General features: G+C 47.7%; 5 protein-coding genes and 1 pseudogene across 5 annotated transcripts; 4 read left to right on the top strand and 2 right to left on the bottom strand.

Moving 5' to 3' along the window:
- Positions 1–633: 633 nt before the first annotated feature.
- On the bottom strand, positions 634–13,408 carry LOC138802981 (ficolin-2-like). Its single transcript, XM_069986787.1, has 11 exons — positions 13,391–13,408; positions 12,258–12,381; positions 12,011–12,130; positions 11,737–11,781; positions 11,065–11,118; positions 10,952–10,987; positions 9,401–9,424; positions 4,667–4,791; positions 4,312–4,441; positions 1,249–1,383; positions 634–1,118 (listed from the first exon to the last, which is right to left on the bottom strand). The coding sequence occupies exons 1-11, from the start codon at positions 13,391–13,393 to the stop codon at positions 859–861; spliced, it is 1,056 nt and encodes a 351-aa protein (XP_069842888.1). The 5' UTR covers positions 13,394–13,408; the 3' UTR covers positions 634–858.
- Positions 13,409–18,138: 4,730 nt separating this feature from the next.
- Positions 18,139–18,539, top strand: LOC138802983 (histone H4). Its single transcript, XM_069986789.1, has one exon. The coding sequence runs from the start codon at positions 18,181–18,183 to the stop codon at positions 18,490–18,492; it is 312 nt and encodes a 103-aa protein (XP_069842890.1). The 5' UTR covers positions 18,139–18,180; the 3' UTR covers positions 18,493–18,539.
- Positions 18,540–19,606: 1,067 nt separating this feature from the next.
- On the bottom strand, positions 19,607–20,042 carry LOC138802531 (histone H2B 1.1). Its single transcript, XM_069985939.1, has one exon. The coding sequence runs from the start codon at positions 20,014–20,016 to the stop codon at positions 19,636–19,638; it is 381 nt and encodes a 126-aa protein (XP_069842040.1). The 5' UTR covers positions 20,017–20,042; the 3' UTR covers positions 19,607–19,635.
- Positions 20,043–20,335: 293 nt separating this feature from the next.
- On the top strand, positions 20,336–20,761 carry LOC138802417 (histone H2A type 1). The gene has a single exon (XM_069985696.1). The coding sequence runs from the start codon at positions 20,336–20,338 to the stop codon at positions 20,726–20,728; it is 393 nt and encodes a 130-aa protein (XP_069841797.1). The 3' UTR covers positions 20,729–20,761.
- A 3,656-nt stretch (positions 20,762–24,417) lies between these two features.
- LOC138766181 (histone H1B-like) lies at positions 24,418–25,116 on the top strand (annotated as a pseudogene).
- A 772-nt stretch (positions 25,117–25,888) lies between these two features.
- On the top strand, positions 25,889–26,319 carry LOC138802746 (histone H3-like). Its single transcript, XM_069986374.1, is given in 2 exon segments — positions 25,889–26,086; positions 26,088–26,319. Coding segments are annotated over 2 exon segments (411 nt in total). The 3' UTR covers positions 26,301–26,319.
- Positions 26,320–26,595: the final 276 nt, after the last annotated feature.

The following is a 26,595-nucleotide window of genomic DNA, read 5'->3' as shown; positions in this document are numbered from 1 at the left end:
GAAGGATTGACCTTTAACCCTTAGGGAAAGGGTGAACATGGTCAAAAGCTTCCTTCGCTGATATATATCCGAGCAGTGTATGTAACTTACCAGAACCGCTCTGGACTTGGGTCTACAGTCTGAGGGAGGTTACTTACCGTTTGAGTGAAAGGTCAACCCTGTGGTATTCTGGACCTTTGTTAAGACTAACATTGCAAACCTCTGGAAAGAGAGGGCTCCTCCGTGGGTATTCTCCTGTAGGGGATGGTTTCTGCCTTTCTTTCAGGAATGGGAGACAGGAGGGCAAGTGAAGAATCTTGGTACACCACATGGGCATCTTCCAGCACATGCTACCCTGGTTCTAAAGGTCACTTGTTGGTGGAGGTTGGGGATGTGGAAGATTAGAACTCTTTTGAGAAAATTCCCTGGCACTAGGGTCCTATTAACCTATTGAATTTTATCTGGAATAGTAAGTGCATCTCTGGAGCATAATACAGGATGTAACTCAGGATCAATGTAATGTATGTACACAGTGACCCCACCAGCAGAATAGTGAATGCAGCTCTGGAGTATAATACAGGAGGTAACTCAGGATCAGTACAGGATCAGTCACACAATTCTATTTTGGTATGTAATAATACACTTTGTACTCTGTGACCATGCAAATAAATTGAATTTATTTAAACCTTTGTGCAACATTTTTATTGTTCTGTTAAGAAAAAAAAAAATTTAAAATCCTTAAATTCAGGTTACAGATTAACATAATGTGACCATAGTTTATCATGCCTTTTGAGAACCCATTTCCAGACCTCCCATGTTTCTTCAGAACCCAGGTTCAATCCAGTAAACTCAGCAGGGCTCCTTGTAAGGTCTTCTTCATCATTCATTACTCCTATCTGGACGAAACTTCATTTCTGAGAACTTCAGTGAGTACTTAATCCCCTTAAAGGTCGACCAAGCGATGCCCCCCTTCTCGTTGTGCTCCCCTTTCAGATATTGCCCGTTCAAGGAGGAATCGAAGCAAGCTGTATGCCACCAGGAAGCGGAATAAATAACGGCACAATTGACACGTTTGCTGGAATCATTATCATTGTCAAAGGTAGAAAACTTCTTGTTATTATGAGAAGACAGAGAATCCCCTGTGAAGAGATCAGAGAAACATAGGTGGCGGTATTATAATCATTGTAGCCTGGCGATCATCTCTTCTTCTAATCTGGTAAATTTTCCTCTGTTTCTGAGTTATGAGTTGTTGTAGTAAATCACCATTACCTGCATCACCCCCAGTGAAGTTCCCCAAGCGTAAAGGATATTTCTCCGGTTCTCCTCCTAATTGGAAATTGCTGTATGTAGCAGTGACATGTTTGTTCTCAAAGTCTTTCAAGTCGATTCGGAGTTCATAGTTACCTGTGGGGTCACATGTATGTATTATAACAGAATAGCCAAGCACATTCGGTGTCCATCTGTATGATGACACATCCCTGGCCCGGAGCCCACACAGAGCCAAGTGAGTGGATAAATATGACGCCAGTGTGTATAGCGCTGAATGTCATCTGGCGGAGTAACAATAAATCCTTTACTCTTTTACCACGGTTTCTCTCTGGTTTCACTTTCCTGGAAAATAAATTTTTGGATATGTTCCCAAGTGATTCGCAGCAGTATGTGAACATCCTTTATAGATGTCTGGAGGAGGTGAACCAGTTAGGCCATGTTCACACTACATTTTCTGCATGTTACCTGTATACATAGACAACCTGTCAATAAGGTTTGCTTACATTCATCACTACGTCTGCCCTGCTGGCTCTTTGTCATTACGCACTTACCTGCTCGCTCTCTGCACGTGTAATAGCGCTGGCAGTGAGTCGGGAACGTGTAGCAAGCGAGTGCTGATCTGACAGGTCGGCGCTCGCTTCCTACTCCTGATCGGCCTGTGTTATAGGGGCTTTACTGTCCTGCAGTCTGGTCGGGAGAAGGAAGGGGGTGGGAGTTGCTTCTGCTACAGCTGTGAATTGCAGTCCTCTTCTATACTGTGTCCCCATCTTCCCCCTGATGCTGGCTGCTGTCCTGCTGCTTTAGAAGACTGCTGATTCAGAAAGGAAAGTAAGTGTATGTATGTATGTTTATTGTCTGTGTGTAAATGTGCATATTTATTTGTATGTATGCCTGTGTAAATCCAGTGTGTGTGTGTGTGTGTGTGTGTGTGCAGTGTCCCAGAACATGCAGACTACTACTCCTATTATGGCCATTTCTCTTGCTGTGTCAATGCCTGTTCTGGTAAGTGTTTGCACTGCAACTGCTGCTGGTTTTCCCCTAGTATTCTCTGGTAATGTGCATTCTCATGTGTATTCTCATGTATTCCTGTGTATTATTGCATTGTACAGTGGTATGCAAGGCTGTTGATCACGTGACCTGTAACCATGGTTCCTCCAATGGCAGATTAGCTCTGGCCAGGAGCAACCATGTGACCTCCCACTTCCTCCTAACAAGTTAGTCTTCCCCTTGCTGCTGAGCAAGGAGGTTGTGTGTGTCGTCCCTCTCCTGCCTCAGAGGAGTTGTGGATCGAGTGCTCTGCTGTATTCAAGTCTTCGGCTGTATCTGCCTGCTCAGGTGACCGGATTCTTCTCTCTCATCTGGGTGTCATTCCGTTATCTCTCCTCATCGCTACAAGGATTCACAGCAAGTATTATTCTCAAGCTAATCCACCCAGCAACGCTATTTCTCTCATACTCCTACTCCCATCATCCGACACGTGTTCTCACAGCCTATGCAGCACCACTCCTGCTTTATTTGTCAAAGCCTGCTATATACCCGGTTGCATCCGGACAGAACTGTTGCTACTAGTTACCTCATCTATAATAAAACCGCTGTTACTGAACCCTGGCATTGGTGTCCACTAACTGGTGCCCTGACTAGGTGCAGCGAGGAATCGCATGCCCATCATCACCCGCAGATTCCACAGACCGGCCCTACAGCTGTGCCGCCCTCAGGCCTATACCGTGACAAGTATAACCCCTGCAGCTGCCCCGGTCATTGCCCGCTCATAACACCAGCACTGCGGAAGTGGCCCCCAGGGGCCAGGGCATCGCATGTGTGTGTGTATCATGTGTGCACATGGATGTGTATGTATGTCTCCGTAAATCCAATTTGTGTATGTGTGCATTAATATGTATGTGTAGGTAAGTCTGTTTAAGCAGTGTGATGCAGTGTGTGTATATGGATGTGTATGTTTGTGTTTGCAGTGTGTGTATGTGTGTTTGTGTATGGATGTATTTGCAGTGTGTGGCTATGTTAGTGTGCATATGTATGTGTATGTATGTATATGCAGAGTGTGGCTATGTTAGTGTGCACATGTCTTTATATGCAGTGTGTGGCTATGTTAGTGTGCATATGTATATATATGTCTGTATATGCAGTGTGTAGCTATGTTTGTGTGCATATGTGTGTGTATGTCTGTATATGCAGTGTGTGGCTATGTTAGTGTGCATATGGATGTCTGTATATGCAGTGTGTGTTTGTATGTATGTACTGTATGTATTTGTATATGTTGTGTGTGTGCATATGGATGTGTATGCATATGTGTATATGCAGTGTGTGTCTGTGTCCACATGGATGTGTATATGCAGTATGTGTGTCATATGTGCATATGGATGTGTATGTGTGTGTATATGCAGTGTGTTTGTCAGAGTGCATATGGAGGTGTGATTCTTGCATATGCAATATGCGGTAAGGCTATAGTATATATTTAGGTAAACAGTAGGTAGAAGTAAAGCGCACCATAGCTACTTTTAATCCAAAGATCTGTCCTGCGGTCCGTTTGGCAGGTGATGCTATTATTGTCCTAAAAAACAACTTTTAAACTTGCAGCCTCGTGCCCTACAGGCGTGGCTTAGAATATCTGTGCCCTAACTTTGCACCACCCCTCCGTCCATCCTCCAATAACTGCATCACCTGCCAAACGGACCGCAGGACAGATCTTGGATTAAAAGCAGCTATCTGAAGGTACAAGAGGTTTGGGGGGGGGGGGGGGGGGGGGGGGGGGAGGGTCAGATTGTGGGTACAGAATCGCTTTAAATGCCAGGGCTGAATTTCAGTCTCAGTCTAGCCCTGCTATACAATGCTATTATTTAGGAACTATATGGCTCCCTTTTAGGGTTGTACTATGGAAGTGCAGCATTGAACTGCTCTCACACCTAAAATTTATATTCAGGGAAACAGGCCCTGGGCTAACTGACTCTGAAGGACTTCTATGGCTCTACTGCCTCTTATATCACTGGGATATGTGTTGAGTGTGTACTGTACATTATATATATATCTTCAAGTGGAGTAGATTCGTACCTGTGGATGTCAGTATATGAATGTTTTCGTTTCCGAGCCAAAATTCACTCCACTGATTCCCAAATCCTCTCTTGAAGGAGTCCCAATCCCGATTGAAATCTACTGAACCATCCCAACGCCTCTGGAAGACCTGCAAAGACAAGACATGGATGGTATAAAGGTTTATAATGTCCCCCACCAGCTCATACAGAGCTATGAGCTATGGCACCTTCACTACCCATGTCTTTACTTCTTATTTTTTGACAGGTCATCCTGTGTTCATGTTTTGTTCCCTGTTTTAGTTGCATGGGAGTGCAGTTCATTATATAGGAAGGTTGTATGCTGTACCCACCACCTCCTAGTTCTGGACACTTACAATCCATCCCCCGCCATCGCTTTCCATGTCACACATGACTCTCAAAGGATTTCCATCTGGATATATGTAATACCATCCAGAAAGGGTCATTCCTTCATCCTGGAGGTCTCTACAGTTCCTTGGACCTAAGACCAAATAGAAACCATCTGTAACTTCAATACATAGTGATCATAATGATAGATAGAGAGATAGATAGATAGATAGATAGATAGACACAGTGTCGGACTGGAGTGCCTTGGGCCCACCAGGGGAAATCATTCTTGGGGCCCACCCTTCTGCCACCATACTTATCTATGGTAACTTTAATAAGGGTACATAACACAGCGTGATATGGGGCAGCATAGGGCTGCAAATGATTGCTAATCAGCAGGGCAGGTGATGTGCAGCCGACAGCAATGATCTAAGGGCCCTTTTACACAGAAAGATTATCTGCCAAAGATTTGAAGCCAAAACCAAGAACAGACTATAAACAGAGATCAGGTCATACAGGAAAGCTTGAGATTTCGCCTCTTTTCAAATCCAGTCCTGGCCTTGGCTTCAAATCTTTGGCAGATAATCTGTCGTCAGATTTGTTGGTGGAATAGGGCCCTTAGCCGCACAAAAGATCAAATCAGCCAACTATGGGGCATTTGCTTTCGTGTCAGCAGATCTCTGGCACTTTTACATGGGCCGATCATCGGCTGAATAGACTTCCTAGGAGCGCTTGTTACCAATTATTGGCCGGTGACCACAACCATTACTACCATATTGTTACTGACCAAATCTGGTATACTAAGACCAATGAACACCGCACCAGATTACAAGTAACAAATAATACCACCACATACTGACTAACACCGCCACATACTGACTAACACCACCGCTGGTACTGAATAAAATCCTCTGAACAAAGATCAATATCACCTCATACAGTCATATAGAGGTAGCCCCAGCTCTACACAGGCTCTATACACCATATACATTACAGTGCACATAGATTTAGCGACTCACAGGGGACGTCTTCTCTGATCGGAGTTCTTCCCTTTTCATCTTCTTCTCCATCTGCCCTGGGCCATTATGAGAACTTCTCAGAGCCACGAATCCACAGAATCTGCCAGAGAAATATATTAGGCTCCTCACTCTGTCACCATCCTAATCTCTCAACTAACTGCATATCTGTATTGGCCCCTTTACACCTTCTCTCAGTGGTTAGCCCTGACTATTTGTAGCGTGTGTGTGTGTGTTAGTATATGTATATATATATATATATATATATATATATTGTGGACATGTCACTGGTAAAGTGCTCGAGGGGATGTACATCTCACCCAGGTTAATACGTAGCGTGAGATGGTAAGTCCAGGAGGCATCTGTGCTCAGCAGTGTTATGCTGCTGAGCTATTATTTATTATTGCCGGGCCTGGACTTACATGGAATGGCAGGTAGGTTTTGGTAATGGGACTTGCCATTCCCTTCCCCCCGATCCAGGTCAGGTTTTGGGGTCAGGTGTTTCTGACCCTAATCAGCCTGACAAGGTAAAAGCCCTGCAGAGGATCCAGTGTTTGCGCTCAGCCAGGAGTGATCAGCCTGGGTGTCTGTTTGGGAGCAACCTGGGAATAAAGCCTCTGCTGGAGCTTGTGTATACCCTGCGGTATCCAGGTGAAAGACGCACTGTGATAAGTGTTAGATAGGTGAGCTAACCTGTTAGTAAGCGCCCAGACGGGCAAGACCTTTTTGTTTTGTTCTTAAAGCACAGTGTTGCTATATTTCTGTTATGGACTGTTTATGCTGCAAATAAACGCCAAGCTGTTATTTTACAAGTCCAAGTCTGCTGTGAAGTGTGTCCAAACACACCATCCCCCGGGAAGATCCCTACAATATATATATATATATATATATATATATATATATATATATATATATATATAATGTGTAGACACCTTGTAGATGGCCACTTGTTCAGTCCTCCATATAGATGGCCCTGTGTGCCTCCACTATAGTAGAGAGATCCCCTTACAGTTGATGACAACCTCTGTGCATTCCCTATATCAGGGGTAGGGAACCTCGGCTCTCCAGCTGTTGCAAAACGGCAACTCCCATCATGCCTGGACAGCCAAAGCTAAAGCTGTAGTTGTGCAACAGCTGGAGAGCCAAGGTTCCCTATTCCTGCCCTATAGTATATGGCCCCCTCTGTGTAGTCCCCTTATAGATGACCCCTCTGTGTAGTCCACTAAAGTAGATGCCCCCCTATGTGCATGCCCTATTGTATACACATCGCACCCAGTATAGTTACCCTTATAGATGCCCCCCATTGTTGTCCCCCTCTGTGTAGTGCCCTTTATAGATGCCTCCTCAGTGTTGTCCTCCTTATAAATTGCCCCCATCCAGTGTCCCTTATAGATGGCTCCCTGTGCTGTCCCCCTTATAACTGGCCCGTGTTATCCATCCCCCCCATATAGATAGCCCCCTTATGTTGTCCTTGCCCCATATATAGCCCCCTTATATTTTCCTTCCCCTGTATATAGCCCCTTATGTTGTCCTTCCCCTGTATATAGCCCCTTATGTTGTCCTTCCCCTGTATATAGCCCCTTATGTTGTCCTTCCCCTGTATATAGCCCCCTTATGTTGTTCTTCCCCTGTATATAGCCTCTTATGTTGTCATTCCCCTGTATACAGCCCCTTATGTTGTCCTTCCCTGTATACAGCCCCTTACGTTGTCCTTCCCTGTATACAGCCCCTTAAGTTGTCCTAGCCCTGTATATACCCCCCTTATGTTGTCCTCCCCCTGTATACAGCCCCCTTATGTTGTCCTCCCCCTGTATACAGCCCCCTTATGTTGTCCTTCCCCTGTATATAGCCCCCTTATGTTGTCCTCCCCCTGTATATAGGCCCCCCCTTATGTTGTCCTACCCCTGTATATAGTCCCCCTTATGTTGTCCTCCCCCTGTATATAGCCCCCCTTATGTTGTCCTCCCCCTGTATATAGGCCCCCCCTTATGTTGTCCTCCCCCTGTATACAGGCCCCCTATGTTGTCCTCCCCCTGTATATAGCCCCCCTTATATTGTCCTCCCCCTGTATATAGCCCCCCTATGTTGTCCTCCCCCTGTATATAGCCCCCCTTATGTTGTCCTCCCCCTGTATATAGCCCCCCTTATGTTATCCTCCCCCTGTATATAGCCCCCCCTTATGTTTTACTTCCCCTGTATATAGCCCCCCTATGTTGTCCTCCCCCTGTATATAGCCCCCCTTATATTGTGCTCCCCCTGTATATAGCCCACCTATGTTGTCCTCCCCCTGTATATAGCCCCCCTTATATTGTGCTCCCCCTGTATATAGCCCCCCTATGTTGTTCTCCCCTTGTATATAGACCCCCTTATAATGTCCTCCCCCTGTATATAGCCCCCCTTATAATGTCCTCCCCCTGTATATAGCCCCCCTATGTTGTCCTCCCCCTGTATATAGACCCCCTTATAATGTCCTCCCCCTGTATATAGCCACCCTTATAATGTCCTCCCCCTGTATATAGCCCCCCTATGTTGTCCTCCCCCTGTATATAGCCCCTTATATTGTCCTCCCCCTGTATATAGCCCCCTCTGATAAAAAGAAAAAAAACACAAGACAACTCACCTAACCACATGCTCCCCCGTTGGTCGCTGGCCTCCTCTTCTCACTTCTCCTCACAGCTCCGTTGCGAAGTCCCAGCGGCACCATCACTGACCTCAGTGTGCGCCGCAGTGGCTGGGACTTCCGGTATGCGCTCCATGAACCGCTCCATGAACCGACTGCTTGCGGTCACAAGAGTGATTGACAGGGCGGGAAGACTATGGCTTCCCGCCCTGTCAATCAGAACACTGCTTACATTTAACTGGAAGCGATCGTTGCGATCGCTTCCAGTCTAAAAGGGAGGTGCGGCCCCCGCCCCCCCTAGGAGCAGGGGGCCCACTCCAGCTCCGAGCCCGGTGGCCAAGTCCGAGCCTGGATAGATAGATAGATAGATAGATAGATGATAGAGAGATAGATAGATAGATAGATAGATAGATAGTTTGCGGGTGCCTGTGGCAAGGTCCAACCACAACCACGAACTTTCCAACATATGCAAAGTAATTCCACGGCACTCCAGATAAGGTGCAAGTATAACTGGTGATTTTTATTCCATCGAGTGTAGCACAGCAAACAACATCATGCGGCAACATTTCTGTGGCCTCTTGCCACCTTTTTCAAGCCAAGTAAATGTGAACAATCCTTTTGTTTTATACAGGTGCACAATCAAAATAAAACAAATCTATTGGTCTTGTGGTGTGTCAATCACAAGTGTTAATCATTAGTGCATTATCATTCAGGTGTATCCTTATACACAACCCCTAACACAAACCTAACACACACAGTGTAGTATATATACAAAATATGCAACAGTGGTTAAATGTGTTTGAAAGTCCAATATAATTCAATGTCCATTAATCCTTATCGCTTGCTGAAAAGCATAGGTTTTGTTCCTTAGTGTCTCTTAATATCCTTTCAAGTAATTTTCTTGTGATAACCTTTCAAGCATTTTTCTCGTGATATTTTTTCAAGCAATTTTCTCGCTATGCTTTTTTTAGCAAGCGATACGTATTTATGGACATTGAATTATATGATGTTGTTTGCTGTGCTACACTTGATGGAATAAAAATCACCAGTTATACTTGCACCTTATCTGGAGTGCCGTGGAACTACTTTGCATAGATAGATAGACATATGAGTCATATGAGTCTTACCTGGTGCGGGGTCGCCTCTCCTTCCTATAGGGAATAGATATATGTAGTAAATAAGTAGTAAACAAAAAATCTGATGGAAAAATATGAATTCTGCAGACCTGGTATTCAAGGCCAGATCCAGGTTTTTGCAGGTCCTCAGGTGAGAGAAGCCTCGGCGAGCCCCTCATCCATCCACTATGCACCCATCATCCACACACTATGCACAATCACTTAAAGCGACTCTGTACCCACAATCTGACCCCCCCCCCAACCACTTGTACCTTTGGATAGCTGCTTTTAATCCAAGATCTGTCCTGGGGTCCATTTGGCAGGGGATGCAGTTATTGTCAGAAAAACAACTTTTAATCCGGCAGCGCTGTATCTAACTGCCGGGCAGGGGCGGATTAACTTTACCATAGGCCCCGGGCTGTTCACCAAGCCTGGGCCCCCCCACCCCACTGTAACTATGGAACACTAGCGTGGCGTTCATAGTACAGGATAATGTCATGATGTCCTGATTTGTGCAATATTGCCATAAAAAAAACAGTGATTTTTTGCAAATCATGGCAGAAGTGTAGTCAGGAGACAGTACACCATTGAAAGTATAAGTCTTTTTGGGTGGTCATGGGCCCCCCAGGAGCTCAGGGCCCCGGGCTGCCGCCCAAAACGCCCCTATTATAATCCACTACTGCCGCCGGGGCTTACATTTGTATATGCATTAGACTGGCACCACCTCTCCGTCCTTCCTCCTCACCCTCCTCATCATTAGGAATGCTCCAGGCAGATTGCTTCCTATTGGGCTGGATCGTTAATAAACCTGTGCAAAGCTTAAACAGCAGTAAATGTTCCTGGATCATTCCTAATGATGAGGAGGGCGGGGAGGAAGGACGCAGAGGTGGTGCCAGCCTAAAGCATATACAAATGTAAGCCCCGGCCGTTAGACACAGCGCTGCTGGATTAAAAGTTGATTTTCTGACAATAACTGCATCCCCTGCCGAACGGACCCCAGGACAGATCTTGGATTAAAAGCAGCTATCTGAAGGTACAAGTGGTTTGGGGGGGACAGATTGTGGGTACAGAGTAGCTTTAAGACACCACTAACATACACAAACATACAAAAAATTATAGATACAGACACTGACTGACACTAACACTGACTGACTAACTTCCTCTGACACAGACAGAGTGACACAGAGAGTAACTGACTGATACTCAGACACAAAAACACAGCACTTGCAGCTCTTCTCCCTCTACCTCTCTGTCAGGCTGCTCCCCACATTGTAAGGTTAAGGACCTTTGGGTCATGTGATCAGGTCCTTCAGCCTTTTCTCTCTGTGCAGGTCCTGTACCATCTCCTTTGCCTTCTGATGTTCAGCCCCTCACCCTGCACCACAGTGAGAGTGCTGAACATCAGAACACCGGGTCCCTCTCCCTCTCTGGGCCCCTAGAGGCTCTGTGAGCCCTGACACTTGCCCGGGTAAGCTCTGTGCTGACACTGGCCCTGTTGGTAGTATATGTGTTATATGTAGCTATTACTATAATATACAGCTCCGGGTATACTCTGTGTTTTACCTTTGGGCCCCTTTGGTCCATTTTCTCCCTTTTCTCCTATGAAGACAAAGGTTATACTTTGGTGAATAGTAATAGATACGGTTTAGGATGTTTTTCTATCTACAGTACATTACCTGGTAACCCGGCGAACGCTTCGACTCCAGGAGGTCCATCCATACCAGGGGATCCTAAGAACATGAAAGATGAATGAACTGCTGTGGCCATTGGTCACCCTGCTGGATATTCCAAGCTGTTCTTTGGGGTGTTGAGGCCTGGAAGGTTCCAGCCACCATCTTTCCCCTAGCGACCACCCTGGCTTCAGCAGTGTGGATTGGTCACCAATATCTTATTTGCTCGGTCTGGCCTGGATGCTTGATATTCTGTATGAATCTGTCCTGCACCAGGTTCCTGCCTGCTAGTATATAAATACTATTAGCGTATCATGTTTCCATGGGTCACATGACATGGATCATCCCATCACCAAAGATTAGGCACAAATTGTTTTACAAATCTTGTTTCCCTCACATGAATGGCAATGACAAATCTATGAGCACATATAAGCCCAGTCACAGTTTCTTTTTTGTTTTTATTATTTACAAATGACTTTTAACCTTTCTGCGCGTTTAAAAAATAATATTTTCAAATGACCCTTTCCACCCAATCAGCCCATCATTTGTACCAAGGGGAACACATGGCACCCCCAGTAGAAATCTCTGTTGCTTAATACCCTACATTATACTGGGAGTATCCCAAATGGGGGAAAACCTGGAGAACGGAGAACTTTTTGAGTCCCAGACGTCACTTACCTTTTTCACCCTTTTTGCCCAAGAATCCTGGACTCCCGGAATCCCCTATGTTAAATAAATAAATGGACAAGAAGGTTTAATTTCCGGGGATACAGGGTAACATTCCCAACCACTGAGCTAGCAAGACCACCAATTCCCTAATACTCAATGTATATAGATCCTCCCCTCTAGATGACCATTTTATTGTACTTTTAGATAGCTGCTTCCATGTATATGCTTTACTTAATAGGACTGATTAACTCATTTATGTCTGATATGATGAATTAAAGTGTACCTTTCTGTCCACGCTCTCCTTGTTCTCCAAATGGTCCCGGTTTCCCAGCAATACCTGGACACCCTTTCAAAGAGTTCAGAGTGTTTGCCCATCGTTCTGCCAAGACTGATACACCTCGACCTAGAAACACACATTTTTTATTATTTTTTTTATTGTAACTGTAGTACTTGTATAACTAGACTTTTTTTGTTTGTTTTTTTCAGTGGTTTCAGCCACAGGAAGAATCATAGGATATAAACAGACTGACCTGAACATGTGTTGTTGTCAGAGTACACGACAGCCGCGGACCAGAAAAGAGAATAAAGTATGATCAAGATAGCCGCCCTCATGATCGCCACCGTTCTCTGACAGTCCATCAACTGAGCTTTGTCCTGTTTCACAATGTAATACAGAGCTGAGGCAGGATGATAGAGGTTGGACAAGTAAGTAAAATATTTGCTATCCCATAGAGCCCAATGAACCAGGAGGTCACAGAGAGTGACTCCACTATAAGCATTTCCCCATTTCTATATCTTCATAAACATCGCATATCCTATGGTTATTCTCTATACGAATGGTGGCAACCAAGGTTTTTTGCATGTAGTAGTTGTCATAGTCCCTCCCAAAATAATACAGTTAAAATAATAAATCTCCGTATCTATATAGTAATATATGTATAATTAACAGATATGCTACCCATTTTCTGCAGTCGAATCACATATGGGAAATATCATCTGTCAAGACAGCACCCAGCAAGTCCTTACAATAAACAGTCAGCCCATTCCTAATTATGCAATGCTTCATTTTTCCTGCAGTGGGGCTAGATGGATGTAAAACGTGTTACTTTGTGACCCCAAAGATTATAACTGATCACTGGAGATCACAACAGTTAGTTGTGCACAATCATCAGTTTTCTAAATTACTTCATTTTTCAAATGTTTGTACAAAGCAGCCATTGTACACACCTCCTGCTCCATCTCCATGGCTTCTGTAGTCAGTGCAACAATTAGTGTGAAGTGATTCTACACCACAGGGTCTCGCACTGGCCACAGGTGCTATATAGCTAAAGCAGAAAGCACAGATAGGAGCAATATAATGCAAAGATAGGGAAATCTGGGAGCAATGGCCTCTTCTTATAAGTACTCTGTATAAAGACTAAGTCATTTAGGGAAATGATTATTGTGCACAATTCTGCACTATAATCATTTCTCATGTAACTTTACAGGTCCAGGTATAGTTAACGCATGGAAGAGTGGTTTATAATATACAATTGTTGTGCTGTTCCGTCAATGGAGGGAGTTCTGATAACAATGAGTAAGAAGCTTTGCTTCATTGAGAATTGTGGTCTTATCCTGTCATATAGATATTTGTATTGCAGGCATCAATTACAGTTACTCTTACCATTAGATCATGATATATGAAACAGCCGCGTCTTCCACATGTCGTAATATCTGGAATTCCATCTCTTGTGAAGAAAAGATCTAATCCTGCCAAGTGCGACACTGTCTTGGGAAATTAAAAAAAAACACATTTTCTATAATAATATGGTATATAATGTATTTTCACTCTCTAGAATGGCTTAAGGAAATCCACTAGAATGGTTAACTGCGAAGCTGGATTGCCTTATGCATTTTCTATAATTATTGCCACTATCTGATGTTTTACTGTGCACCAGTCTCTGAACTGGGAATTCTAGAGTCTTCCCTAATATGTCTTATAACCTATTACAGTATAGATTATTTGCTCTCTGCCCTATCATGTCAACCCTTGGGGATAGAAGTGCTGAGGCATCTGTAATTTGGGGTAGTTATTCAGAGAGAGGCACACAAGATAAAAGAGAGCCTTCCGAGAAGCTTCTTCCAGGGCCTGGCCTGGGGGCCAGGACCCACCTGTGGGTCATTACCTTGAATCAGAGTGTGCATGCAGAACTTTATTCTTTTCAGCACACCTGACCTCCTAGCCATGTCTGGCTCGTGTACTTCGTGGTGAGGCTGCGGTAGAGTCAGGCAGGACAACCCTATCAACACTGGGCAACAATTTTCTTAAAGTCCTGAAGGTCATTGCAGGATCAAAGTCAGTGGCTAGGTAAGCACAGATACCCAAAAACTCTACTAGGTGCTAGGACTCCTTAGAGGTCACCCCAACGCCTAACTTTTCCCACTAGGTGGGCCTACGTTGTAGTGGTGACTGGTCTAGTGTCACTTGGTGCCCACAAGACAGCATTAAGCGCATGTGCATTCCCATGGGCGTAGGTGGTCCTTCTAAAAGGAGTACCTTAGGGTTTGTGTTTGTGTTTCTCCGACAGTCCACTGCCACCACCACAGATTAACAAGCAGCGTTACAAGTCTAGTCAAGCACCAAGTATATTCAGAGACTGTAGATTCTATTCTTCCACCAGTGAGAGGCTGTGATATTGTCAAGTATTGTACTGCAAACAATAAGCTGTGAAGTATATCCAAGTCTATATTATATCCAAAGTTACCCAACTCAACTCAAGAGGTGACCGGTAATATACGGGAAGGGTGTACATCTGCAAGCCTGGATTAGATGGTGAAATCCAGGCAAAGTTGTGTGGTTCAGTAGAGCTATTCTGCTGGACTATATATTCGTATAACTGGCCCTGGATTTCATAGGTGCGTAGTAGAGTGTGGAGGCATTGGAAGGTCCCATTACCAATCCCACCTGCCGTTCCCTCCAAATTGCTCCAACATAAAAGGTGGCACAGAGGGAAAAGAAATGCTGAGAGCTTGTGGCCTGTTCACACACTGCTCTGTAGAGCTGCTATTGAGTTAGAGCCCAGCTGGTCAGGTGTGTATTTTGTATCCTCCTAGTAACCAGGGAGCTACTAGCACTTGGTATCGTCTCAGTAAATAGGGACAAGAAATAGCATAGGAAAACTCAACACGTTCTACTTGGAGATGTCTATAAGAGCATGGTTGGCAGACGTTGCAGTAGATTATACCTCAGTAAGCATTACATGGGAGATGTCTCCAGGTGTTCTCTAATAAGACATCTCAGTAGACACTACCTGGAAAGCTATTACAGTATTGATTTTTTCCCTGTATAAGAACTGTTGTTAGTGCATCTAGTATATAAGATCCAATCTTGTTCTTTTGGTGGTCCACATTCTTCTTTGTCTCCTGGAGGTACCCCGACATCCTCGAAGGACAGTTATCTGCCCTCTATTTATGTATTGATAAGAATTTGTTCTACTTTGATGACCCGTGACAATTCAGATTATTTGCGAAACATGGTGGTCGCACATGTTTTCAGGTATTTTAGTGAGTTGGCGGGTACAAGGGACTATCCATAATTGGCTGTAACCCTGCCCCAGCATGTCCATGCTATAGACACATAGCAGGAGCTCTATACAGGAGAACTAGAAGTACCAACATGTCCATGCTTTAAAACACAAAGCAGTGCTCCTAATGGTCTCACCTGACCATGGAACACACAACAAACTGCACCGGAACAGCGCCAGGAAGGAAGGTAAAAGACAAACCTTCCTTCTTGGCTTCTCCTGTGCAATGGGGACATATCAGCATGTTAGATTAAAAGGGTTATATGAGCTCCATAGCAGGCACACAGCTGCAGATCCCGGCAGACAAGAGTAATGGTGCAGAGAGATTTATCTAACAGATTTTTGAAGCCAAAACCAGGAACAGACTATAAAGAGAGAACAGGTCATAAAGGAAAGAGTGAGATTACTTCTCTTCAAAAATCCATTCCTGGCTTTGGCTTCCAAATCTTTTAAATAAATCTGTCTGTATAAACGCACCCTTAGGCTATGTTCACACTACGTAAGTCTCTCCGAACGTATAGCGTTCCGTGAATAAGCGGCCGGAGACTTACGTAGTTTGCGTAAGTATGGAAAGTATACGATCTACGGCTGCACAGTTCACACTACGTAAGAACTTACGCCCGGATCGTACGCTGCGCCGTAAAAAATGAACCAGACCATTGTTTGAGGACGAAAATGCCGTAACTTACGCCCGTAGCGTAACATGCGGTCCCGTACGTAGTGGTGATTTCTTCATTTTTGCACTTTTCTTTGCCGATCCAAAAGGTTCTGTGGGGTGTCCGGGGCTAGCCGAAGATATCCCAGTAAAAGACCGCTGTCGGATCGCAACGTAGGGCGCTCGGGAAGCGTAAGTAGACTACGGGCGTAAGTTCGTGGACCGTACGTAGCCGGCTGCAACTTACGTAAATCCCCGGCCGGACATATACGCGTATATGTCCGGCCGCGAAGATATGCGGCCGGACATATACGTAGTGTGAACATAAACGAGCGCCGTTCTGCTAGATCAGCGCTCGTTTACTGGGCCAATTCCACGGCCTGGTTATCGTTAAACAAGGGCTGCAGGGACAATGTTACTGATGTCCTTGCAGTCCTAGCTTAACTAGTATACATTACCTATGCAGGGTGCAGGGCTCCTCTTCTCCCGGGTCCTGCGCGCTCCTCCAGCGTCAGGGCGGCCTGTCCCGGCTGACAGGCCACTCAGCCAATCACTGGCGTCCCACCCAGTGATTGGCTGAGTGGAGACAGGCCGCCCTGACGCTGGAGCGCGGGATTCGGGACCCGGGGAGAAGCAGGAGAAGAGGAGCCCTGCACCCTGCATAGGTAATGCAAATCGTTAGTCGCCGGCCTCGCACCGCTATTCCACGCAGCAGTGTGCGGTCGGCGCCCGACAAATATAGGTCCTAACCTATATCAACGATCAGCCGATGACAACGATCATCAGCGGATCGTTGTCTCTATTCCGATTCGGCCGATCATCGCTCCGTGGAACAGGGCCCTTAGGGAGCTATGTGACAGGCAGAGATGTGCCAACCAGTCCCTGTGTACCAGGCTTATACATCTAGGGGTAGATTAGATGGTCAGAAATCCCTTCCCCCGCTAGTTAAGCTCAGATATGTGGCAGCTTTTCTAGTCTTATTATGTCAGTGTGGTCAGATCCAGGGATGAGCTGTGGTTTGTAATCACCCATAGAGGCCGGGCCTCCCCTTCCCTCTAACTGGCTGGGTGCGGGATTTCAGCTCAGGATGGAACCGTCCAATGTGAATATGCCAAAGTCCGTGCCTGGTAAACAATGTGGGCAGAGCAGTTCTCTATAGTGACCACACGGTGGCGCTATTGTACTACTTATTATCCCCACAGCCTGTATCATTATGTCGTATCTACAGACGGACAATAAATGACATTGTAACAAGGAAGGAGAGAATGGATACAATGTATCTCATCTACAGAGGGGAAGGTTAGAAGTTACATTGTACTTTGGGGTCCAGAGATACATTGTAGCTTCACTCGCTGAGATTTCCCATCAACTCCACAACGTCCCCATAGCCAGGACAGCGCCCCCGCCCGCAGCTCCTCCAGCACTGCAGCCAGTGTTAGACTAGGATAAGTATATAGGAGAATAGGGGGGAAGCGGCGCTGACAATGCCGGAGCCGGGCACAGGGAGGAGGTCACAGCTCAGTGCTGCCTCCTGGCGGATTGTCCCGGTAACCAGCGGCTATATTGTGCTATATGTGACCTCCGGCCGCTAATGTAATGTCCAGCTCCGGCCACGTCCATGCAGCAGCGCTGAGTGTGAGCACCGAGCACCTCGCCAGGAATCTGCCCTAACCCCTGCATGTCCGGAGCGGTGACCTAGAAAGCGGCAAGTACTGTCACTAATAGTCATCGCACCCCAGTATCCCCCATCCCAGAAACCACCGCCCGGGAGCGGGGAGGCCGCGCTGCATCATAGGAGAACACCGGCCACCAGGGGGCGCCACACCGGGAGATCACGGCGGCTGCTGAAGCATCACAGAGCCCGGAGGGAGATACACGGGGAACCCCACTGATCTGTACAAGGCAACAAACAAGCATCAGCCCCAGAAATCCTAAAACCTATATGAACCCCACCCGGCCATAGCGGCCCTGACCCCCCTAATAACGGACATAATAGCATCAGAAGAGGGAAATGGCGGCGACAGTAATAGAATAGGCGGGAAAGAGAATATCAACATTACATCTGTGTTCAGCCAATCAACGGAGAGTAGGCGGGGCTGAAAGCTCATTGCAAAAAAAAAGACACGCCCCCAGTGTGGAATCATGTACTCAGTTCTCTGTCAGGTCCGCCTATTTCCTATATAAGCAAGGACTCTAAGCGCGTTCTCTTACAGTTGTTTCTTTACAGCTCAGAGAATGTCTGGACGCGGCAAAGGAGGAAAAGGTCTCGGTAAGGGCGGCGCCAAGAGGCACAGGAAGGTGCTCCGGGATAACATCCAGGGCATCACCAAGCCCGCTATCCGCCGTCTTGCTCGCAGGGGAGGCGTCAAGAGAATCTCCGGCCTCATCTATGAAGAGACTCGCGGTGTCCTGAAAGTCTTCTTGGAGAATGTGATCCGCGACGCCGTCACCTACACCGAGCACGCCAAGAGGAAGACCGTCACCGCCATGGACGTGGTGTACGCCCTCAAGCGCCAGGGCCGCACTCTCTACGGCTTTGGAGGTTAATTCCGCTCCCATTCGGCTCCATCTCCACAACCCAAAGGCTCTTTTCAGAGCCGCCCACGTCTTCTATAAGAGGCTACAATTCCTGGGAACCATTGCTGTGGTTGGCAGTGTGCAGTCTCGGAGGGGCAGCAATATGGGGTTTGTGAACAAATCAAGATTAAACATTATACATATAAAATAAGTCACCTGTAGATGGCGCTAAAACTCTGAGCTTTGAATTTCAAAATTCCCGCCCGTCGCACACCCGTTCTTTGTTTTGGTCGCAGTCGGTCTTACTCCCATACATAATAGAGATGTCGGAGCTCTATACTGACTGCTCTCCTCCTGCTTATCTTTACTGTCAGCACTCAATATAACCCGGCAAGGGGGATAATTGTTTTGGGGGGAAAGCTTATATAATACAAGACCGCCCCCAAGGACAGAGTTCTCATATTCCGGTTTTGTCATTGGGATAGTGGAGCAGAAAACACGTATATGGAATGTACTGTAGTTATGTAGCTCCGGTCTCCTGAAATAAAAGGCACTGCAAGAATAGCGGGCGGGCTCCTCAACATGCTGTGCCGGGGCTATAGGGTATAATACTGCTCAGCGATGTAATACCACCACAGCCAGCAGGTGGCAGCGTCACTGTGCAGTATAGTAGGCTAAGCACTATGCAGGCATGTCCTCGGTGTCCGTTGTAACGGGGGAAACAATGAGAGAAGTCAGCACGATCTGCGCTGATGAATGGGCGGCGGCTGTTACATTTATTAGGCGGAAATCGGGGATGAGAACCTTCACCTAATTGTATAGAGACAAAGTAAAAAAATGGAAATAACCGCATTGTGTGTAACCGAACAGGAGTGACGTAAGAACTTCCCATTCATAAATACAATGCAGTAATAACTCAGCAGTGACAGTAGGTGTCGCTGTTCTCCCATATATCACACCGCTACATAGTAAAAGAAATCTTACTATATATAGAAGATATTTTTCATCATCATAATCATCATCTTGAACACGTAGATCAGTTAAGAAAAACAGAAAACGAACTAGCTGAATTAGATACAACTACGGGAGAAGCTCCAGCTCTGTTCTAGACAACGTGGGTGGCTCTTAGAAGAGCCTTTGGGGTGATAAGAGAAGAGGCAGGAGGCGAGCCGCTCACTTGGCGCTGGTGTACTTGGTGACGGCCTTGGTGCCCTCGGACACGGCGTGCTTGGCCAGCTCTCCGGGCAGCAGCAGGCGCACGGCGGTCTGGATCTCCCGGGAGGTGATGGTAGAGCGCTTGTTGTAGTGAGCCAGGCGAGAGGCTTCCCCTGCGATGCGCTCGAAGATGTCGTTGACGAACGAGTTCATGATGCCCATGGCCTTGGAGGAGATACCGGTGTCAGGGTGGACCTGCTTGAGCACCTTGTACACGTAGATGGCGTAGCTTTCCTTCCTGCTCTTCCTTCGCTTCTTGCCGTCCTTCTTCTGGGTCTTGGTCACGGCTTTCTTGGAGCCCTTCTTGGGCGCTGGGGCAGACTTGGCGGGATCAGGCATGATGATCACTCACAATCCTCCTTCACTGGGACAGAGAAGAATGCTGCTCTCCCCTCCCGCCGCAGCCCTATTTATACCCAGCCCATGCAAATGAGGGCTGCCGCTTGCTCGACCCTCTACTGGAGGAGAGAGTCACCTGACCGGGGAGCGCGTCATAATCCCCGCCCACAGCCGGCTATTGGCGTACCTACAAGCAGGCTGCCCGTTGGCCGGATTCAAATCTACCCAATGACAGGAGGCGGAGGGCGGAGCAAGGAAGTATAAAAAGCCGCAGACGCCGGGAGAGGGAATCTGATCGTGAAAGCGCACAAGCTCGATAATGTCTGGACGCGGCAAACAAGGAGGCAAGGTCCGTGCTAAGGCCAAGACCCGCTCCTCCCGGGCAGGACTGCAGTTCCCCGTCGGTCGTGTTCACAGGCTTCTCCGCAAGGGAAACTACGCTGAGAGGGTTGGCGCCGGCGCTCCGGTCTACCTGGCCGCCGTGCTGGAGTATCTGACCGCTGAGATCCTGGAGTTGGCCGGCAATGCCGCCCGGGACAACAAGAAGACCCGCATCATCCCCCGTCACCTGCAGCTGGCCGTCCGCAACGACGAGGAGCTCAACAAGCTGCTGGGTGGGGTGACCATCGCCCAGGGAGGCGTCCTTCCCAACATCCAGGCCGTGCTGCTGCCCAAGAAGACCGAGAGCAGCAAAGCGGCCAAGAGCAAGTGAGCTCCGCTCATCCATCCGGTACCGTCCGCAACCCCAAAGGCTCTTCTAAGAGCCACCCACCTCCTCCTCATACAGAGCTGTCACCGCTATTACATATAACACATGACTGGTAGAGGCTGCAGGGTATCGGCGCTGCCGCATACAGACAGGGGCGCTGTTACTAGTAAATGACACTGACCTTTAGTGACGGCTCCTCCCGGCCCCTCTCATCTCTACCTACAGCCCCCCCAGGACTGACTGCAGAGGGAGTGTCCCCTCGATGTATCTGCTGCGGAGCATCATAACCCCCATCCTCCTCCTACATGGGTGTCGGAAGGCATCGGCCTCACTGCTCGGGATCCCCCTGACCTGTTACTAGAAGTTTCGTCTTCCCCGGGGATCAGCCAATCAGCGCGCAGTATCCGGGCTGTTGGACGGTTTGTATTTCCCGCTCATTGTACGGCTATCAGCAGCACAAAGCTCCCCGCAGTGTTAACCCTTCAGTCCCCGCTGTATTTCTGGCTCCTATTGTTGCTCAGATACCACTCCTCCTCCGATCACAGTGACCACGTCCTAGCTGCCAGGAGACTGATGACACCGGGAGGGATACACTGCAGACACCGGAGCACAGCACCGCGCACATCACACAGCCACCACATGTAGTCCTGGGCGATCTCTTACACAGCAGACACTTAGGGGTTATTCCCGGCACTTACACTCTCTCTCCGCCAGGGGGCGGCCTGTATCCGCATACTGTGCTGGGGAATGGGCGGCGGCTGTTACATTTATCAGGCGGGAATCGGAACTTTCACCTAATTGTATAGACGCAAAGTAATAATGGAAATAACCGCATTGTGTGTAACCGAGCGGCAGGAGTGACGTAACAACTTCCCATTCATAAATAGAAGGCAGTAATAGCTCAGCAGTCACAGTAGAGAAATCCTGATCCCCCAACAGCCCCCAATAACCCCGGACCATCACTTCTATGTCTCCTATATACCTGCTGAGACCCTCACATCCCCCATGTCCGGTACACACACCTGCCTATAATTCATTGTTTCGCCACATCTCATCTCATAATAATTACTAATAAACATAAATCGATAGAGAACAGCAGTGTTGATTTGTTGTTTGTGCCAGTGTTATAGTTGAGCTGAGGATTCGTTACTTTGTGCTGTTACCGGGAGCAGAGTTGTCTTTTCCTCCCATTACTCATACTGCACAGGGCTCCTTGTACTTCTATTACCTACCTTTAGTTGTTGTACCTTCTATTCACTATGTATCTCATTACTTTGTATCACTATATAATGCTGCTATTACTGAGCTGAGGGTTCGTTGCAGTGTGTTCTGCTGTATTTCCCTGCGCACAGATGGCTGCTACATGATGTGTTGTACACGATGTTATGTACATGCATATAGCCACACTTGCATTGGTGATTCATTACTATATGTTGCTGTGTGTTGATGCTATTGTTGAGCTGAGGATTTGTTAGAGTGCGTCTCTCTCTCTCTCTCCTTTCTCTCTCCCAGCACAGTGACTGCACAGTAAGTGCTCAGACTGAGGTGATCTCCATAGTGGCAGGGAAGGACCTACAGGCCTTTGTTCTGTAATGTTATTATGTTTTGTTTCTGCCATCTTGTGGTACATAGAGGTAACACATGGTAGAAAGCGCTGACGGGCTTCCTGCTCTGTTTCTGACCACTTGTTGTAGTTCTGATGAGTAGTCAGACTGTTCTATTTCTATCCACTGTGCTCGGCCTATTCCCTGGGTTATATTATTCTCCATGTGATGGGATCTCTTGTTGGATTTAGATAAAGTTATTGTGGATTTTGTTGTCTTTATTGGTGGTTTTTTTCGTGTTCTTTATTAGTATTAATGGTTTTCCTGCCGATTCATAGAAAGGTGAATAGTTTCAAATAAGCATTAAGGTCAATACGGAGAAGGGGGGGGGGGGGGGGGGTTGGTATAAAAGTTCTCCTAGTGTCAAATCCTGATTATTGTACAGTGTAACGGCTGTCTTTATTATTATTATTAATAATAATAATAATAATAATAATAGGTGTATACGGGGGTAACAATTCTCCTCATACTTTTTCCTGCTCTACTATGCTCCAGGGTCTCTTACAGTCCGTTTTAGTGGTTACTATTTTTATTGTATGTCGTTCTGATCGGGATATTCAGATTATTTATTCTATTCGTTTTTCTCCCTTTTATTTCTTCTCCAATAATGATTCCCTCCTTGTGGTTTCCTCCTCTCCTTCACTATCGTCCTTATTGCTGAACTTGTTTGTTGTTGATTCTCTCGAAACCCACAATGAACCCAAATGTATCAGTTCCATCACCTAAAGGTTTCTTCCATTGCAGGAATATTAATAATCAATACACTGTATAGGGAATATATAACTCCTTTGTAAGAGCAAAGTAGTTATATTATTTATATAGTGAGGGCAGGAAGAGAGAACATCAGTATAATATACGGAGGAAACACAAGGCCGCCCTATGTCCCGGGATTATACAGAAACACCCAGAGTCATTTGAGGGATCAATGCTGATTTATAACTATTCACCTTTCTATGAATCGGCAGGAAAACCATTAATACTAATAAAGAACACGAAAGAAACCACCAATAAAGACACCAAAATCCACAATAACTTTATCTAAATCCAACAAGAAATCCCATCACATGGAGAATAATGACATATATGCCTGTAATGCCTCAAAAGCTACCAACCAATCAGGGGCGTTTGGACATCAGGTTTAACTTATAGAAGGGGGCGATCTATAACAACAGCCATAACCCTGAGGAAGGCCGACGTGTGAGCTGCAGCAACGGGTAGATACTTATTGTCTATAAAAGATCCATACAGTGACGTCACTAACTCATATACACTTACATTGCAGAGACGTCCCTATAGCCAGGGGTTCTGCAGAACCTATGGCAGAAAGTGAAGTGGCGCATGCGCTAAGTACAATTCTCCTGATATTTCGCAGTTGTACCATTTTATTGGAATTCCGGGGTCCCTCCTCTTCTTGTTAGAGCAGCAGCAGCAGCAAGTGCTTAGTGCTGGGGGAAGTTTCTTTAGTCTTACTAGTTACGGCAGGAATCCTCCGTATTATACACTATATTTATACATGACCGGGCAGGGAGCGAAGCCGCCGCCTGTGTTACCCTCCCGGGCTCTCCCTAGCTCCAGGCCGTCCCCGCATCGTCCATTCAGCTTCCAGGACGGTGGGAATTGTAGAAAAGATCCGTGTGACGGTGACCGGTGCCGGGAATAGAAGGAAGGAGCCGCCGCAGCGGATTTATCCTCCCGGATACACAGAGATGTGCAGTCCGGCAAGACTTATGGCGGAGATCCCGGGGTCTCCTCCCGGCTCCTGCCCAGAACCTCCGCCCGTGACGGGCATAATCGGTCAGGGAGGATGTCCGGGAAGAGGGAATCAGGGAGAAAGCGAGATCACCTGTCCGGTTCTAACCGAGAAAGGGCTCTTCTCCCGGGCAGGGAAACACAAGGGGTGAGCGGAGAAGAGCTGAGACTTGGACGGGATGGGGGCGGGACCTGTTTTCTGTGTCAGCCAATAGCAGCTCAGGCCGATGGCAGTTTAGCAGCCAATCACAGGCGGCCGCTGTACATATAAGAAGCGCTGGCGGCTGCGGCCTCAGCATTTATCTTCCAGGATAACTTTTTCCTGTAAGCGATCACACGATGGCAGAAACCGCGCCAGCCGCTGCTCCTCCCGCCGAACCGGCCGCTAAAACCAAGAAGCAGCCGAAGAAGTCTCCTGCGGGGGGCGCCAAGAAGAGCAAGAAACCTTCCGGTCCCAGCGTGTCCGAGCTGCTCGTCAAAGCCGTGTCTGCCTCCAAGGAGCGCAGCGGGGTGTCCCTGGCGGCCCTGAAGAAGGCTCTGGCTGCCGGAGGCTACGATGTAGACAAGAACAACAGCCGCCTGAAGCTGGCCATCAAGGGGCTGGTGACCAAGGGGACCCTGCTCCAGGTGAAAGGCAGCGGCGCCTCCGGCTCCTTCAAGCTGAACAAGAAGCAGCAGCAGGAGACCAAGGACAAGGCGGCCAAGCCCAAGAAGCCTGCCGCAGCCAAGAAAGTGGCCAAATCTCCTAAGAAGCCGAAGAAGGCTCCGAGCGCGGCAAGAGCCCGAAAAAGGCCAAGAAGCCTGCAGCGGCCGCTGCCAAGAAAGCGGCAAAGAAGCCGAAGGCTGCTCCCAAGCCCAAGAAAGTCACCAAGAGCCCGGCTAAGAAGGCGGCCAAACCCAAGGCTGCCAAGAGCCCGGCTAAGAAGGTCGCCAAACCCAAGGCTGCCAAGAAGAGCCCGGCTAAGAAGGTCGCCAAACCCAAGGCTGCCAAGAAGAGCGCAGCTAAGAAATAATCGGGAGCCTCGCCCTGTACTTTACCCCCACAAAGGCTCTTCTCAGAGCCACCACCTCCTCCCGGCAGAGCTTTATGACCTCCCCCACATAAACTAGTGTCTACACTCCCTCCCCGTCTGTAGGACGTCACAATATCCAGTCAAACGCGGTCCATAGGGTCTAGCTCCCCTTCTGGCAGATAAGAGAGCCACTTCCATAACATCAGTCAGTAACCAACCGCGCGCACTTGTATCTATTTGTGCCGCTGTAACACTTGTAGTGTCAGTATTTGGGATAAGAGAAAATAGCACTTGTTACAGTGTGGTGGTAACCTGCAGCCATTAGAACTCGAAGCTCTCGCCACAAGGTGTCGCTGTTATACTGTAACACAATGTAGCTGTCATGTGAGTACACCACGATTGTAGCCTGCTGTAATAAACAGACGGGATGTGAGGAGACTACTGATTCGGGCCGCTGTGAGCATGCACTATATATTGTAGAGGCATTCGGTTAATCAGGGTGAACGCCCGAGACGCGTCACCGATTCATGGATGAGGGAACACGGGGGAGGGCGCTGTTACCGGGAGTTCCTTCCTTCCACCCGCTGAGAGGGCCGGATGGGTCCGCCTCTCCTGAATAGATATTACCGACCCAAAGCAGCAGCTATGTTCTGGCGGGCTCGTGGATGTATAAATTAGCCAATGGGATTCAGGGGGTGTGGTTTACAGCAGCCAATGAGCAGGACACCAGCACTATAAATGCTCTGCCTTTTCCTCCGCTCCCATCACATCTCAGTTGTGCCCGTCTACAGAGCATAATGGCCAGAACCAAGCAGACAGCCCGTAAGTCCACCGGTGGGAAAGCTCCCCGCAAGCAGCTTGCCACTAAGGCCGCCAGGAAGAGCGCTCCCGCTACAGGTGGAGTGAAGAAGCCGCATCGTTACCGTCCCGGTACAGTGGCCCTCCGTGAGATCCGCCGCTACCAGAAGTCCACCGAGCTGCTGATCCGCAAGCTTCCCCTTCCAGCGCCTGGTGAGAGAGATCGCCCAGGACTTCAAGACCGATCTCCGCTTCCAGAGCTCGGCGGTCATGGCCCTGCAGGAGGCCAGCGAGGCTTACCTGGTGGGCCTGTTCGAGGACACCAACCTGTGCGCTATCCACGCCAAGAGGGTGACCATCATGCCCAAAGACATCCAGCTGGCCCGCAGGATCCGTGGGGAGAGGGCTTAGATCTGCCCCGGGCACCGCATACACCACAAAGGCTCTTTTCAGAGCCACCAAATCCTCCTTAAAGAGCAGCAGAACTCGAACTCCGCCTTACATGTCCCCGACCCCCTTCTCCTTCCCCCAGCACACGTCAGTCTGCTGTCGTTAACCCTCTCTGCGCTGAGCTAGATGTATTCACTATAGTGTTATAACACGTGCTAGATAAATGTTCTCGGTGCTGTTCTCCGGTGACTGCAGTGTCTATTGTGGCTGTTACAGGAGAATCAGTCTCCCCACGCCCGTCTCCTGACAACTGTGA

The sequence above is a fragment of the Dendropsophus ebraccatus genome, chromosome 10 (genome assembly GCF_027789765.1).
Source record: "Dendropsophus ebraccatus isolate aDenEbr1 chromosome 10, aDenEbr1.pat, whole genome shotgun sequence".
In the NCBI taxonomy this organism is placed as follows: Eukaryota; Metazoa; Chordata; class Amphibia; order Anura; family Hylidae; genus Dendropsophus; species Dendropsophus ebraccatus.
Note: the sequence above shows the minus strand (reverse complement) of the source record. Positions and strands in the feature narration are given on the sequence as shown.